The following is a 15,756-nucleotide window of genomic DNA, read 5'->3' on the forward strand; positions in this document are numbered from 1 at the left end:
AGCTTTCCGGAGGCAGGCTGAAACTGACCACCCCCCTCCTTCTCCCTTTCCTTCCGCAGTGAGAACTCCTTTACAGCCATATTGTGCTTCATTGCAAATGGGGAGAGGAGCATATGTCATTTTTTTTGCTGACCAATTGGTTGATAGGGGGAGGTTTTAGAGGCGAAGCTTGGAAAAAGTGAAAAGAATGTAGCGGTCTTACCGCTGTGTGTGCATGTGCAAAAAAGCATTTTTTTTAATTGGGAAAGAGCAAACTAAAAGGCAAAGTGAGGACTATCAGATGACAAGCCGAATATGGAAACCATGGATTATCCCGCTTTATTTGGATAAGCCCTTAGTTGACAGAGAGCCAGAGAGCCTCACAACCAGCTGACCTCCAGAAATACCCTTCATCTTTAAATATTCCTAAGGGTGCTCAGCTATTCCCACTTCACCCTCTCCATGTATTGAGACCAACAGTGGAAGCTCTCATGTGGTTACTCATGTGACCACAGAGATAATCATCCCAATAGTGCCACCCTGCTTTGGAAGGCCTCTCAAGATAGCAGTAGAAGCTGGTCCATAAGGGAAAATGGGGCTGTGCCCCACCAACCTCAGTCTGCCCTCAATCAGCCTGCACCTGCCTGTTGTCTTATACCCCCAGTCCAGGGGGTGGCCCTGCCTGTCAGCTTCCTCTTCTTCAGTGTCAGTGTTGCCCTTGTAGAACTTAGGAGGATGGATGCAAAACCAAAATTAATTGGTTATTCCCATTATTGGCTCTGGTTCCACCTATTTTGCCCCCCCTGCCTTACATCCCACCCATTTCAATGGGCACCAATCACCACTGCAAGATAGGGTCAATTGGCATTTACTTTCGTTTGATTAGCAAACTCAGATATCAATCTCTGTATCTGTTGATTCAAAGAAATGCCTAAAAATTAACAATCGGGCAGTACTCTTAAGACCCTTCACAAATTCTTCCTTCACCACTTTTGGATTGCTCTGTATTTAATAATAATAATAATAATAATAATAATAATAATAATAATGATGATGATGATGATGATGATGATGATGATAATAATATGACAAAGAAGAACCAAACAATACAATACAATTCATCTTGTAAGTAAGGTGTAAGTATATTTAATGTTGTAAGCACAGGTCATAACACAAATCTAAACATACACAAAAACATTAATGTATCATACATCCAATAGGTTTTAAAAGCATTAAAATCATACATCCAAAAATTAATAAAATAAAAATAAAACTGTGAAATCAAAATTTCACATAGCAGTTACAACACTAATTAAAATGGTCCAATTTCTGGAGCCAGATGTAAAACTAAAATTTAGCCAGACATCTAGTAAGATTTGCAAATACAGATCTCGTTCTGATTTTAAAAGGTAAAAGTGTAAAAATGGCCACTTGTTAGCTAATAGAGGAAATGCATCCACCATCAAGTAGGCGGTGCATTCCACTTTTGAGCCAGAGAAGCTGGCAATAATCCTGCCTGTTATTGCTTTATAAAAAGGGCAGTGTAGGACATAATGTTTGATATCCTCCACTTGACCCTGACCACAAGAATGGAAGTGCCGCTCCACAGGGACTTGATAGTATCTACCCTCAAGATACATGGAGGTCACAGTTTGAAAACAAACAGGTAAGAATCTTATTTAATTGTTGTGAGGTTGACTCAGTACTGTGAGATAATTTTATTTTTCTTAAAGTGGGAGTACCACAGGGAGAACATTGAGTGCTGAACCAGACCAGCATGTTGTTTGGCGTCCCACTCAAGAAGCCAGTCACATATTTTATTTGTGTCCAAAGACTTAACATCCTCTAACAAGGGCAGAGAATACATTTGCAAGATGTGGGACAACTTATTAGCCCACTAGTTCCCCCCCCCCGCCGTACTGCCAGTAATAGGATTTAACTAAGTGATCTTTGGAGAGGCTAGCAAGGTCCTTAAAATATTTTAACAATATCAGATGGTCTCAGTCTGTAACTGAGGTGAGCTCTGCCTTCATACTTCATTCAGCAGGGGCACCCTGGGGGACACCCAAACATTTCCTTAAGAAGCTATTCTGGACTATTTCTGGCTGGGTAAGCACCTTCTCATTCAATCCCCAAATTTTGGCCCTAATTCATCCTGTATAAAAACCTTTCCCACAGCCACAGCATTAAAATAGTCCATGACCAATAAAGAACATCATTTAAGAGCAAATCAAAACAAGTGTTTTTTAAAATGCCTTTCTAAAAACATTGCAACTGAGGGTGCAGATTGCACATTCTATGGGAGGGGCTTCTATGGGGGAAGTGCTGCTACTAAGAAAGTCCTGCTCAGATGAACATATATATCATCCTCCTTCACATCTTCCATCCAACACACAATGGTTTGGAGGGTGGAATTACTGGGAGTCATTAGGTAAAGGACCATTGGGTGAGACTGTACCCTCCTCTTCATGTGTTCATGAACCCATGGAGCTTTAGTCAGAATAACGTTGGAATTTGTTTTGCCTGCAGTCACCTACATTCTAACTTTGCAGACATATTTCCATATTTGGTCCCACTAGTTAGTGCACATCTCGCTAAATTATAACAGAGACAAAACATGATTTTATTTTGGTGGTGAAGTAGTTTGAAACCCTTTTAATTCATGATTTTGTTATTTCATTTGTACACTAGTGAACACATCACAGCTATGGCCAGTGTAATAGCAGAGGCACAAAAGTCACATTCTCTTCTGTGAACTAAACAAATTGCATGTTACACTTTCCCGGTGGTTATTTTTATTTATAGTGATGCTTTGGAAAATCCCAGTTACAAAAAGTCACTAACACATCTCTTATGTGAACTAAGCAACTGCATGTTGTAATTTCTGGTTTTTAAAACAAAAAATATTTGGAAGATACTAGTTTAAAAAGTCATAGGTGTGCCATCCTCCCACAAGGAAGTGGCAAAATTCTGTCCACCATGCACTATGCAGCAATGCTCTGTCCTGCAAAAATGGCCTTTGCTCATGGTGATGTGTCGAGGTTGCTGTTGTTGTTATTATGAGGGCTGTGCATCAGATTCGACTGAGTCCCAAGCCAAGTCAGGCCTATTCAAAGGGATTTGGCCTCAGCCGAGTCAAGTTGAGACAGCCACTGATCACTATGGTTTAGGTGGAAAACCCAGAGCAATCCAGGGCTGTCAAGGGATGGGGAATCATGCAGGAAGGAGAATTAAAAGCAGGAATACTGCAAAAAGTCTGCAGCTCTCCTTCCTATTTGAGCACTGTCCCCCTGGGTGTGGATGATGTTTTGCAGAAAAGCTGTTTGCAAAGCAATACCCCACAGAATTGACCCCTACTCTTCGTCGGGGGGAGGAGATGCAACATCCCAGCTGTATGTTTACTTATGGTATTTTTAAACCCAAATTAAACTTTAGTCCTGCCCCAAAAATGTATCTGTGACTGGCTCCAAGGTGGGATGGGTGGTCCTTGGGTCAACCTAGGGTGGGTTGGCCTGATCCCACTTTCCGTTCAGAGGATTTTTTTTTCTTCCCTTCAGGGAGCCTTGGACAACTACCTGACAATGGCGTACTGGGTACTCTGAAGTATAAAGAAATAACATGTTCATGGATTAAAAGAGTTTTCTGTCAAAATTTAATAATATATTTTGTCTTTGCCTAATAATTATGGAAGTATGTAAGAAACACAATAAGACATAACACAAGAAAAAAATCCCAATACATACTGTATTATGCAAGCAGAATGAATGAAATCACAGTAGGGACCTGTCTAAAATAACTCACAGAAATGCTCTTAACTCATACAGTATGTACAGGGCTTGGAATCTGAAAAAAATAAAATAAAATAGTGATTTAAATGCATGTCAGTAAAAATGGTCTGGAGCTCGCAGGGTTCTCTATTGTTCTCTCTAGCAAACACACAGTGATGATTCTGTCCTTTTGGAAAGCAGAATTTTTCTAATGAGTTTTCTAATTGTGTTCTTTATCTCTGTGTTGCGCAAAGTGAAGATCATTGAGTTCAGCATTGGTGTTAAAAGGCTGTAGAGGACTGAGGCAATCTTGTCTCCTGGAAATATCTTGAAAGGCCGGTCATAAATGAACATTCCTGGAACAAAATTTAAGCTCATTACCATGATATGTGCAGTACAGGTAGAAAGGGCTTTGTGTCTCCCTTCTGTGACATGTGGTCTAATCTTCACCAAGATGACAGTGTATGACACAAGTAAGATGAAGAAGATCAATGTGAGGAGTAGTCCACTGTTACAAACCATCAGCAGCTCTGGGATATATGTGTCGGTACATGCTAGTCTGATGAGTTGAGGGGTGTCACAGAAGAAATTGTCCAGGATATTGGATTCACAGAAGGGTAGCTGAATGAGAATTCCGATCTGGACAATGGAGTGAGCAAAGCCACTCAACCATGCCCCTGTTACCAAACCTATACAAACTCCTTGGTTCATGATAATTAAATATTGCAATGGCTTGTAAATTGCTATGTACCTGTCCACTGCCATCACCACAAGTAAGAAGACCACTGCACCCCCAGTTAAATGAATGAAGAAGATCTGTGCAATGCACCAATTGTAGGATATGGTATGAGTATGGGAAAATAGATCCCACAACATTTTAAGTGATGTGACTGTTGATTCACTGATGTCTATGACAGCCAAGTTGGCTAGTAGAAAGTACATCGGCATATGGAGGTTGGGTGTGATGACCACGGTGAATATAATGATGAGGTTTCCAAGCCAGGTTGTGCTGTAGACAGTGAGGAAAAGGAAGAAGAGAAGGGTCTGTACTCTGGGATTCTGAGAAAGGCCCAGGAGGATAAATTCTGTCACTGCCATGCTGTTATTTTCCATGTGAGCAGCCTATGGAAGGATTAACAATAAGGCATTGTTTTGTTTTGTTTTATTTTGCAGGAATTATTAAGAAACATTAGAAGGCATGCCACCAAACTGTGTCCAAAGCAACTCATCGCCAGAAAATATTACTTATTAAAAGCTCTTCCAGAACCCAATTGTAATATACATCATATAATATACTGGGCACCATTAGGAGATTTTAAGTCCAAATGAACTCAATTGGACTTCATCTAGTATCACTTTACTTGGATAACATTAACTATCACCAAAATGTTTCCAAATGAGACTTCTATTTAGTAGTTTCTTGACTTATTTTGTGGCTTGAAGGAGCTACTTCCATAGAGTAAATTGTTCGTTTCTGAAAAACAGTGCCCTAACTTTAATGATTTAAAATTATTTCTATGGATGAATATGTTGTTAAATCACCAATTAATATAGCTGCTGCTACTAACCGAATGACAACTCTTGGTACCTACTATTTCTCTACTATTATTTATTACTTTTGACCACCCATATAAACATGATTCTCTACATTCTTGTGTTTTTTTCCCCAATATTATTCACTGACAATGGATTTGGATGTAAAGTGCTGAAACTCAAATGGATTCTGTAATTTTCAGAGACTGTGAAGATAAAGGATACCGGAGAAGTATCAACTGCATTCCGTTTATTGGTCTCCTAAATGTCAAATATTGTGAATATACTACCTGTAATTTAAAAAATGTATTGATGGTCATAAGTTAATTTATATCACTATTATTCTATATAGTAAGTTTAATATTGAGTTTATAAGAGGAATGAAGAAAAATCATAAAATAATTTCTGCTCAAGGGAAAAAAATAGACAAGAATTAATATACTACTGGAGTAATTAGCAACATGGGAAAAAATTGAACCAGCCACAATCTCAATATGCTATGAATACCATAGCATTCACCTTAGCTGAATAACTCCTGGTTTTAATTCGGAATGTCCAAGCTGATGTAGGCAGAATTTCTTTTACCCAAAAGAAGCACAGATTTGTACTTGGTGAACATCTGTTCAAAGAATGTCAAGCAGTGCAAACAGAATTCCAGAAAGACCATTCACCGTTTAACATCATCAGGATCAGGCAGAGAAGATGAACATTAGAAATCTTGATATCAGGAGACTGAAAAAGAATCAAGTCCTACATATTGAGTTCTCATTTCCAGAAGCAGATGTGTTCCAGTTGCTTGAGTGCATGATGTATTACTCTGAGATCTTTAAAACTATTGTCTTTGGTGAAAGCATTGGTGGAGAATAACGCTAAAGTCTCCTGAAAGGAGAATCAGAGCTCATTGTCTTTGAATAATAAAAGAGATGATGGACGACTTGTTTCCAAAGGGAGAAGTAGTGTTGTACCCAAAGTAACCCCAAATTTCATTTCAGAAAATAGCAAGGATGTTACAAATTTACCTTTGAGCTTTGCCATAACTTGAAGAAGGCTGATGGAGAAACTGGGGAATCAAAACACAAGAGAGATAATTAAAGTGTTCTACCCCTCCCTTCTTGGAAAGAATGATTGGTACAAATAGAGAATGTAATTCAATGCAAGTTGACTTCATCCTGAATGTGTGTCCTGCAAGTCATCATTATGTTCAATATAATTTGAATGGCATCAGACAATATATCAAGTACTGTAGTAAATGCCAGGAAGTATTGACTACTCTTTGGCACTGAGAACACCCAGAATATTGATATCCATTCTTAATTTTCAGTCAAGCAACTCACCTTTCTTCCAGAATTGGATTAGGATCATAAGGGTTTTTTTTATTTTATTTTAAAGTCCTGATCTTGATTCTCTACTGTTTCATCATCCCACATGTAACTTTCAGTATATCAGAGAGAGTGATATTGAGCTGGTTACTCCCTATACAAAAATAACTACCCCAGATGTTAGGTGGCACCTAAACAGGATTAAACAAAAACAAACAAACTGTAGAGTGACCAATGAGCCTAGAGTGACTTATTACAGCCAAAGAAATAATATAACAAATAATGCCTATAAAGTGTTGCCTGTGAACTTAGAATCATAGAATAGTAGAGTTGGGAGGGGCCTATATGGCCATTGAATCCAATCCCCTGCTCAATTCAGGAATCCAAGTTAAAGCATACCCAACAAATAGCTATCCAGCTACTTCTTGAATGCCTCCAGTACTGGAGAGCTCATCACCTCCCTAGGTAATTCATTTCATTGTTGTACTGCTCCAACAGTTAAGACGTTTTTCCTGATGTTCAGCCAAAATCTGGCTTCCTGTAACTTGAGCCCATTATTCCATGTCCTGCACTTTGGGATGATTGAAAGTGCAGTATGCTTTACTGCTAGCTGGATTCTTATTAATCAAATATGCAATGGAACACTCCTAGAGAAATATTCTAGGTGTTGTATCAGAACTTTGTTCCCAACTACTGCACTCAAGCTTTATCAGACTGTGTAGAATAACTGTGTCTCCATTGTGAGTAGGGAATACAATCACAAAGGAGACCATTAAAGTTTTGCCTTTGCTTTTAAAAGTTAAAATTGGCTAAAGATTGGCACAGATGTTACAGCAGATGTTGCTTATTTTTCTTTTCTTTTTTGACCAGGATTCATTCATAAAATGTAACTTATGATTAACAAATAACTGCTATATTTCTATATACTAGATCTGTTAGTAGTTAGTTGATTCAGTGTATATTGATAATCAAGAGGGTTTTTTTTCTAATTGCAACTCTAAAATGTGAAAAAAATTACTTTTTTGCATTTGACTTTAATTTGTGATATGTTTAGGATGTTGTAAACTGATTAGATACTTTCTTGAAATATGAAATGACATATGAATTACCTAAATAAAAAAAAAACACAGCAAAGCCAATGTGGTAAAGTAGCATAATGGTTAGTGTACTAGCTAAGAGTGTGTGGACTAGGACCAGGAAGACTCCCCACTTAGCTATGAGGTTCACTTGATGACCTTGGATCAATCAGTATCTGCCTAACTTACCTCACAGATGGTTGTGAGACTAGATAGGAGAACCATGTACATCACATGAGCTCCATGTGTGTGTGTGATGTGTGTGTGTGTTTGTGTTAGAGAGCACCATGGCTATGTGGAATCAGCCCTAGAAACTCCATAGTCTGAAATTCCTTTGGTCTTCCCTAAAAGTTCTTCAGATGTTCCATGAAAAGAGGAACTCCATTTGCTTCACAAAATTTGCTTTAGGCAGAACTCAGTACAACGTATGAGTGTATGGACTCATAGCATCTGGATATTTCATACACATTATGCCACAGGTGCAAGCATACGGGAGCAAAGACCACACACAGAGACCAAGGCTGGAGTAATACATAGCCACAACTTCATTGGATACAATCATAATGGGGGGTTGCATGGCATAGGGGCAAAACTTTGATATTGTCAGCCCAACTGCTGGCCAATATCTGTCACACATACCGCCCACAAGCTGGGGACCCAAGGAGAGTTGTTGGGGTGGTAGGGAGTAGCCCAACTCCAAACTGGATCAGAGATGTAACTTTATGTAGTCACAGAAGTAGACCCCTCAACTCATGTTAACAAAAAAACACAAAAGGGCAAATAAGTCACCAATTGCATTGTATGCAGTGCCTCAGTGTTTTGCTGCCCATTTGTTACTCAGTAAGAACATGATTAAAGTAAGTCATGATGTGTCCAGGGGGGTTATATCCTTGGAAATGTATTTAGGATTTCAGTTTTAGGTGAATTATCCAATGCACTTTTGCTCCAGAGTAACTTCTGTTGAAGTAAATGGAACTTTCTTGACAGTACATTTGCACAGGATCAATCTGTGTCCTGAGACCAATCTCCCCAGAACTGATTATGCAATTGGCATATATATGTTAAACATAATAAAATTACTATTGGAAAGCCCCCATATTGATACATTTTACTGATATAGTTTGTTTTTTGCAACTCCTGAAAATAAACTGTTTCTATACAGCCAGGGGCTTTATGCTAAGGGTGACTAACCTGCAGTCCTCCAGAAGTCATTGGACTACCACTCTCATCATCCCTAATCACAGGTGGAGTACCACCACTGTCATCCATGGCCATTGGGCACCCCAGCTAGGACTTATGGGCATCAAAGTATAGCAACATCTGGAAAACTATAAGTTAGACCAGAGGTAGCCAACCTTTTTGGACCAGAGGGCACATTTCAAATTTTGAGAGAGTACTGGGCACACCAGTCAAAAAATGGTCATGGTAGAGAGAGTAATCATGGTAAAGCTTTTCCCATAAATGTGATTTTCGTACTAGAACAGGCTTCTCTTGTTGAATTTCTGCTTGACATACCCGTTACAGGCACAGTAACTTTGTTTCCCCCAATGCCAGCCCTAAATCAAAGCCTAGGTGATCATCCTGTACCCACTTACCTAGAAGTACTGTAAGCCCCATTAAAGAAACTTACTTCTGAGTAAACATATAGACTATACTGTAAGTTAATAGTTAATTATACAGTGAATGCTTAGTGAGTCCCTGGTCTTTAGGTCCTGCAAAGAAGAAGGCATTCCTAAGCCTCTTTTCAAAGTTTTCACATTTGCCTTTTGGAGGGAGGGGGATTCTTTAACATTCACCCACAGCTCTGACTTCACTCATTGGCTAATAACACTGACAGGCAGAAGCACCCAGGCTGACACATTCACAGAAATTGCTTAGAAGGTGCCTGGACATTTTGCTCCATAGCTTTCTTTTTATGAGGGCTAGTGACTTGCTTTAAAACATTAGAAGAAAGCTCTGATTCTGGACTACCAGCTGGGGGCACCACTGAAGGTCTTCACCAGCACCATGGTGCCTGTGGGTGACATGTTGGCAACCCCTGGGTTAGACAATACTGCATTATCCCTTCAGTCAGGAAGGCTCCTTTTTCTGGTTAATTTTTTTCTGGTTTTCTGGGAAATTAATTCTGGGAAAATTCATGTCACTGTGGCTTCTTTTCAAGTCATATGGGTCATGCCATTCTGGTAGCTCTTTGGGAGACCAGCAATGCCTACCACTCTTTAGTCATTATGTTCCACAGTACAATCATTCCAACTCCCCAAATTCTTCCCATCTGTCACTTGAAAAAAAATACTTTAAAAATCAGGGGGAAATGGGCAAGGGTATGGAGAGTGCTTTGAGGCTGGGGGCTGCAAGGGTGAGGATTCTCTTGGACTGGAAAATGAACTCATTTGTTTCCAGTCTGGTGAGAAATGAATCAGTTCATTTCTGGATCAGTCTGAGGAAAGCTGGGAGATGTTCACCCATGTAAAATGTATTGCACACATATACTCTCAGCCAGATATCCAGTAAAGTGGATTTTCCCATCATGTAAGTAAGGTGCAGCCAACGTGGTATCCTTCAGATGTTGCTCAATTCTAATTCTCATCTACACCATCCAAGTTAGCCAAAGATCAGAGATGATGGGAGATGGAGTCCAACAACATCTGGACAATTCAGTTCACGTTTGTAGCCAAATTCGATTCAGTTCACATTTAAAGCAAACTCTATCAAAATTGAACTTTCAGAATAAATATGAGAACTGAAATGCAAATATCCATTGAAATTTGCACTTAGTTGGATTTTGCAATGCAGTTCACCAACCAATGTTTTAAACTGCATATATTAGAGGGAAATGTGCATAAAAATGAATATATTACTGAAAATAACATACAAAAATGTGTTGTGAATGGACCTTGGACTTCCTCATGAGCATAGCCCACTAGAAATATAAGTTCCCCTATTGTGAGGGTAGCAAGACTTTTTGCTGGAGTTATTCACATCACCCCTAAAGTGTGTATGAATCTACTGCTAACCCAATGACACACAGATAAAGTAAAATAAAGGGTGGTTTTATTAAGAGAAGAAACAAGGAAAAATATTGCAACATACAATTACAGTTAATATTTGAACAGCTTGTACCTATTACTCATTCATGCATTTTGTAGTGCTAGGTAGACTAAAGCCAAGAGACTAAACCCTACAAGCACTCTCATGTTAAGCTCACCCATAGAGAGAGAAAAGGAAAGAAAGACCAAGAAGTTGTATATACCTTTTCTGGAGAGTTGCTGCGAGTCTAAGGCGAAGAGAATTTAATATCTAGCCCATTAAGCCAAGGCTCCACCCTCATGTAACCAGCGCTACATTTGAAAGATCTAATGAAAATTGTTTGCTGTGAGCACCCAAATGTGGGTGATGCATAGAATGGATTGTTATGAGTAACTCCATATAGATGCATAACCTTGGTTCTTGGTTTCAGCAGAGTATAGTGAATAGCAATGTCTATAAGAAATATGCTATTTTGTTTCAGTTATTTTGGATGACATAATTTTTCCAATCAGTTTTCTAATACTGATTTTCATTTCTGTGTTTCTCAAAGTGAAGATGATTGGATTTAGCACTGGAGTGATTGCTGTGTACAAGATTGAAGTCATTTTGTCCACTGGAGATACCTGGAAAGGTCGATCATAAATGAACATTGCTGGAACAAAATGTAAGCTCATGACCATGATCTGTGCAGAACATGTAGACAGAGCTTTGTGCTTCCCTTCCGTGACATGCCTCCTAATCTTCACCAGAATCACAGTATATGATATAAGTAAGATAAAGAAGATTAGTGTGAGGAGCAGCCCACTGTTACAAACCATCAGGAGCTCTGTAATGTATGTATCTGTGCAAGCCAGTTTGATTACCTGTGGAACATCACAGTAAAAATTATCCAACATATTGGGCCCACAGAATGCTAACTGAATTAGCAGTGCTATCTGGACAATAGAATGAGCAAAGCCACCCAACCAAGCTCCTACAACCAAGCCTATGCACACTTCTTGGTTCATAATAAGCAAATATTGCAGTGGTTTATAGATAGCTATGTACCTGTCAATGTCCATTACAACTAGGAAGAAGACCACAGCACCTCCAGTGCAATGGAAGAAGAACATTTGGGTGATACACCAGTTGTAGGAGATGGAATTTGTATGAGACATGAGGTCCCACATCATTTTGAGTGCAGTAACTGTGCAATCACTGATGTCTATTACAGCCAGGTTTGCCAGAAAGTACATGGGGGTGTGGAGGTGGGGTGAGTAAATCACAGTAATGATAATGGCAAGGTTCCCAAGCCAGGTTATGATGTACATGGTGAGAAAGATAAAGAAGAGGATGGACTGGATTTTTGCACTCTGAGAGAAGCCCAAGAGAACGAACTCTGTCACTGTTGTATTATACTTCTTCAGGGCCATTTGGTCTCCTTACAATATAGCTGCAAAGAAAATAATAATAGTGAGAGCATTTACTTCCCCCCCCTTCATGCCCAACCTGCTCATTTGCCCAGAAGGTGTAGATCAGGTGAATATGCTTTGGAATTCATAGTCATCAAATTCATCAAGCATCTTTAATCATATGGAGGCACACACAAAAAAACTAATTCTTCAGAGGCAAGGCCACCTGTAAGTATGTTGAAAGAAATTCATTAATAAAGTAAAACCATATTATTCAAGAAAGTAATGATTCAAGCTACCATGCTAAATAGTTAGGCTATCTAAATCCTGTTGGTTTGAATCCAGTGGTGGATGTGCACTAATGGAAAGTGCTTTCACTTTTCCAAAGTGGAGCATCCTGTTTTTACTAATCTCCCCAACCTACTTCAACCATTCACACTGTTCTGGAAGATCCCTCAAATCTCAGAAACAGTTTGAGGTGTGAGTAGAACTGCACTGGATAGAGGGTGGGATTAGAGAAAACTAAGTGCCCAATCTCATATGAGAATTGTTTTTCATTAGTGCAAGCCCACCATTGGATATAACCCACTGATTTCAATACAAAAAGTCATGTAGGCATGTTGGCACTCCACCAAAATGTCAGAAAGTTGTGAGCAAACTTTCACACCTGATGACAGGTTTATTCAGCTTGATGAAAAATTCTGGAGAACTCAAAAACTTGCTCATAACTTTGAGACATTTTGGTTGCTCCTCATAAGTGTATTATCATATTGACCTCAGTTTTAGGATTTAAAGCACCTAAACGGTTAGATTAGAATCATAATCTCTAGTTAAAGAAACAAAATTTCGTAACTAACTCATAGATCTTTTGTGACTTGGGGAGCCTAAGCATGATAATACCATTCCATCCCCATCATGCATTCCAGGAGCCCTCATCTGAGCTACTTTATACATTTTTTTGCTAGCTTCATAAATCAACGCTATATTTATCAGTTTAACTAATTCCACTGGTGTTCAGGTGTCTTTTGGACACTACAGCCATGGCATGAAAGCTGCTTTTCAGTGGCTGCATTCCACAGTGTTGCTATAAGGTTTAAAGGTCTGGTGCCATATGGACAAGGCCAGTTGTATGTGTTCTTACCTCCCAATTGTTGACCCTGATCCTAGTTAGATAACAAGTGTGGTAAAAATCCACACAGTATTTTTTAGCCTTTAAAAAGTTGCAGCAGTACTACAGTATATGATGAGGTGAAATAAAAGTGGCTCCCCGTACACCGTCTGACCTAAGGTGAGCCACAACAGCAACATCACCATCAAACTGATCTGTATTAATAATAATAAAAAAGATGTAGATCCCCAAATGCATGTGTGTGCTATAGGTGGACTGTCGACCTAAAAAAGAGGGGAGGGTGGAGAGAACTTGAAGAATACTGATCTAAAGGGCACCAGTGATTGTCCAGAATCTAGGCCAGCCCATTTTTCCCCGAGGTAAAGGACAAGATGATACACAACCCATTTCCATAAGCTAGCCAGACTGCCATTGAATCTTACGTCATTGCTGGCTATGGAAGAGCATCCACCATCACACCTAAGTACAGCATACTAGTTTAGAAGGCACAAGACAGGCCACACAGAACTCTTTACACCAACATCTGACCACCACCCATGTCTCTCACTCTGCCTAATGGTAGCTTAGGCACTGCCCAGAATCCACTTTAGTGTGTGTAAGTAGCTCCTCGCTATTGATAGAATGCATTGGGCAAGTTGCTCTCAAACTATAGGTTAGGCTGTCCTGGGGGCATCTAGAAGAGCAATATGAAGTTTGAGGGAGAGAAAAGATTCTGCATCAGAAAACAGCTATGCTAATTATGGAAGTTACAGAGAGGTATCTTTGGAGGGACCCTGGGAAACCTGATACTAGCTCTCTTCTTGTGCCAACATTTAACTTATTGGCCTAGTCCACAATTCCTTATACCAGCCTTTCCCAACTAGCTGCCTGTCTGACATTGTCAGATTCCCATTCCCATCAGTCTCAGCCAGCAGGTCAGGGAATTGGAGTCTATTAACATCTGGAGGGCACCAGGTTGGGGAAATGTTTTATTTATATGAATGTAAACTCTGAGACAGGCTTGCTTCAGGATTCAAAACATGGGAAATACAGAATCATCCCTAAGTTGTATCCCACAACTCCAAAATCTCAGGGCTAGGGAACCTGTGGCCCTCCAGATGTCATTGGATGCCAGTTCCCATCAGCCCTGGCTGGTCTTGCAATCAGTCAGGGATGATAGAAGCTGTAGTCTAGGGTACAGGTTCTCCATCCTTGCCATAGATTTTAATTTCCAATCAACAAAGTGAGGTTCAGCTGCTTAATGCCTAATTAAGAAAAAGATATTCCATGGATTGATATTGTCTTACATACTGCAGTCACTTCACAGAGGCTTTAAGATAATTCCACACCTTACAGCAGCTAAGTTTAAAATTCGTCACAGCTGTTGTTCCAGCCAATTCTTTTGCTTGTTATGACTTCAGATTGTCTTCTTCAAAGTAATATATTCCTTTAGAGACCATAAAAATGTCAAAGCTTTTTACTTCAACCTTTATTGCAATGTGTGTTCTCTCAACTAACATAAAGATGCAGGAGGTGAAACCTTACTATGAGACAAGCTAGACTGTGCCTGTTTTTGTCATTTAGTGAGAATCCCCAACAGGCAAGCGAAATACATTTTTTTAGTTGTGAAAACACAAATCTTCTTATGGATGGAAATAATCTGATGAGTGTAGCATTTTGAAGTGTTATTTTCATCCAACTGTAAAGTAAAACATAATTTCTTAAACAGAGCAAGTTGAAAGTGCTCCAGAATTTCAGTACAGAAGAAGAAAGATGCACTGATATTTGTCCATTTTCAGAGATGTAGAAGTCTGATATATATTTCTCAAATGTTTTGAAAGTGAAACAGGCAGATAACTGACCATATCCTAAACCCTAACTAGGTCCCCATTTCCTAACTGAATGATGTGCTCATTCCCGAAACTTCAGTTATTCCAGTGTTCAATTATTGCAGTTATATGAAGTGATCCACAATGTTTCCTCAAACAATGGATTTAACAGAAATAGTCTTCAGTGTACAGAGATATAAGTAACATATATTTTCAACTGACAGTATGAAAAATAACGCTTCATGGCCAGACTCTGTTGTCCCTATCCATTTATGCTTTTGTCATTTAAAAAAAGAGCACTATAGAGCATTCCCAGGTAACTCAAGTTATTGTTTTGAGGATTTTGGCCTTAGATCTCAAGGGACTCCATTAACAATTGCATATATTTCTGAAGTCTCTCTTTTTTTCATTTGTATTATATTGTACGAGGATCCTCTGATGCGCAGATCTGAAGATTAGAGCTGACTGTAAGAATGGGCAGAACCATCCAATTCTACTTTAAGGAGTATTTTAAGGAGTACTGGCAAAGAATGAAACCATTCTTCTTTTCCAAAATTGAGAATATTTGAAGAATTTGGTATTTGTGAATTTTGAATCAAACAGATCTGATCCTCACTTCCCAAGCTAATGTGCAGATCAGAATGTATTATCATTTGGATTTCAGTTTTCTGAAATCTGCAATACAACCCTGGGCTCAAAAGGGTGTACAAGTGTGCTTTGACATACA

The 15,756-nt window shown here is 39.2% G+C and overlaps 2 protein-coding genes across 2 annotated transcripts; both read right to left on the reverse strand.

The window, feature by feature from the left end:
- Window positions 1-3,905: 3,905 nt before the first annotated feature.
- LOC133367825 (olfactory receptor 4D1-like) lies at window positions 3,906-4,859 on the reverse strand. Its single transcript, XM_061591928.1, has one exon. It carries the CDS (start codon window positions 4,857-4,859, stop codon window positions 3,906-3,908), a length of 954 nt encoding a protein of 317 aa, XP_061447912.1.
- Window positions 4,860-11,168: 6,309 nt separating this feature from the next.
- Window positions 11,169-12,113, reverse strand: LOC133367826 (olfactory receptor 4D1-like). Its single transcript, XM_061591929.1, has one exon. It carries the CDS (start codon window positions 12,111-12,113, stop codon window positions 11,169-11,171), a length of 945 nt encoding a protein of 314 aa, XP_061447913.1.
- Window positions 12,114-15,756: the final 3,643 nt, after the last annotated feature.

This window comes from Rhineura floridana, chromosome 11 (assembly GCF_030035675.1).
Source record: "Rhineura floridana isolate rRhiFlo1 chromosome 11, rRhiFlo1.hap2, whole genome shotgun sequence".
Taxonomy (NCBI): domain Eukaryota; kingdom Metazoa; phylum Chordata; class Lepidosauria; order Squamata; family Rhineuridae; genus Rhineura; species Rhineura floridana.

Coding starts and splice junctions, on each gene's coding strand:
- LOC133367825 (XM_061591928.1), bottom strand. CDS start 4,859: ATGGAAAATAACAGCATGGCAGTGACAGAATTTATCCTCCTGGGCCTT.
- LOC133367826 (XM_061591929.1), bottom strand. CDS start 12,113: ATGGCCCTGAAGAAGTATAATACAACAGTGACAGAGTTCGTTCTCTTG.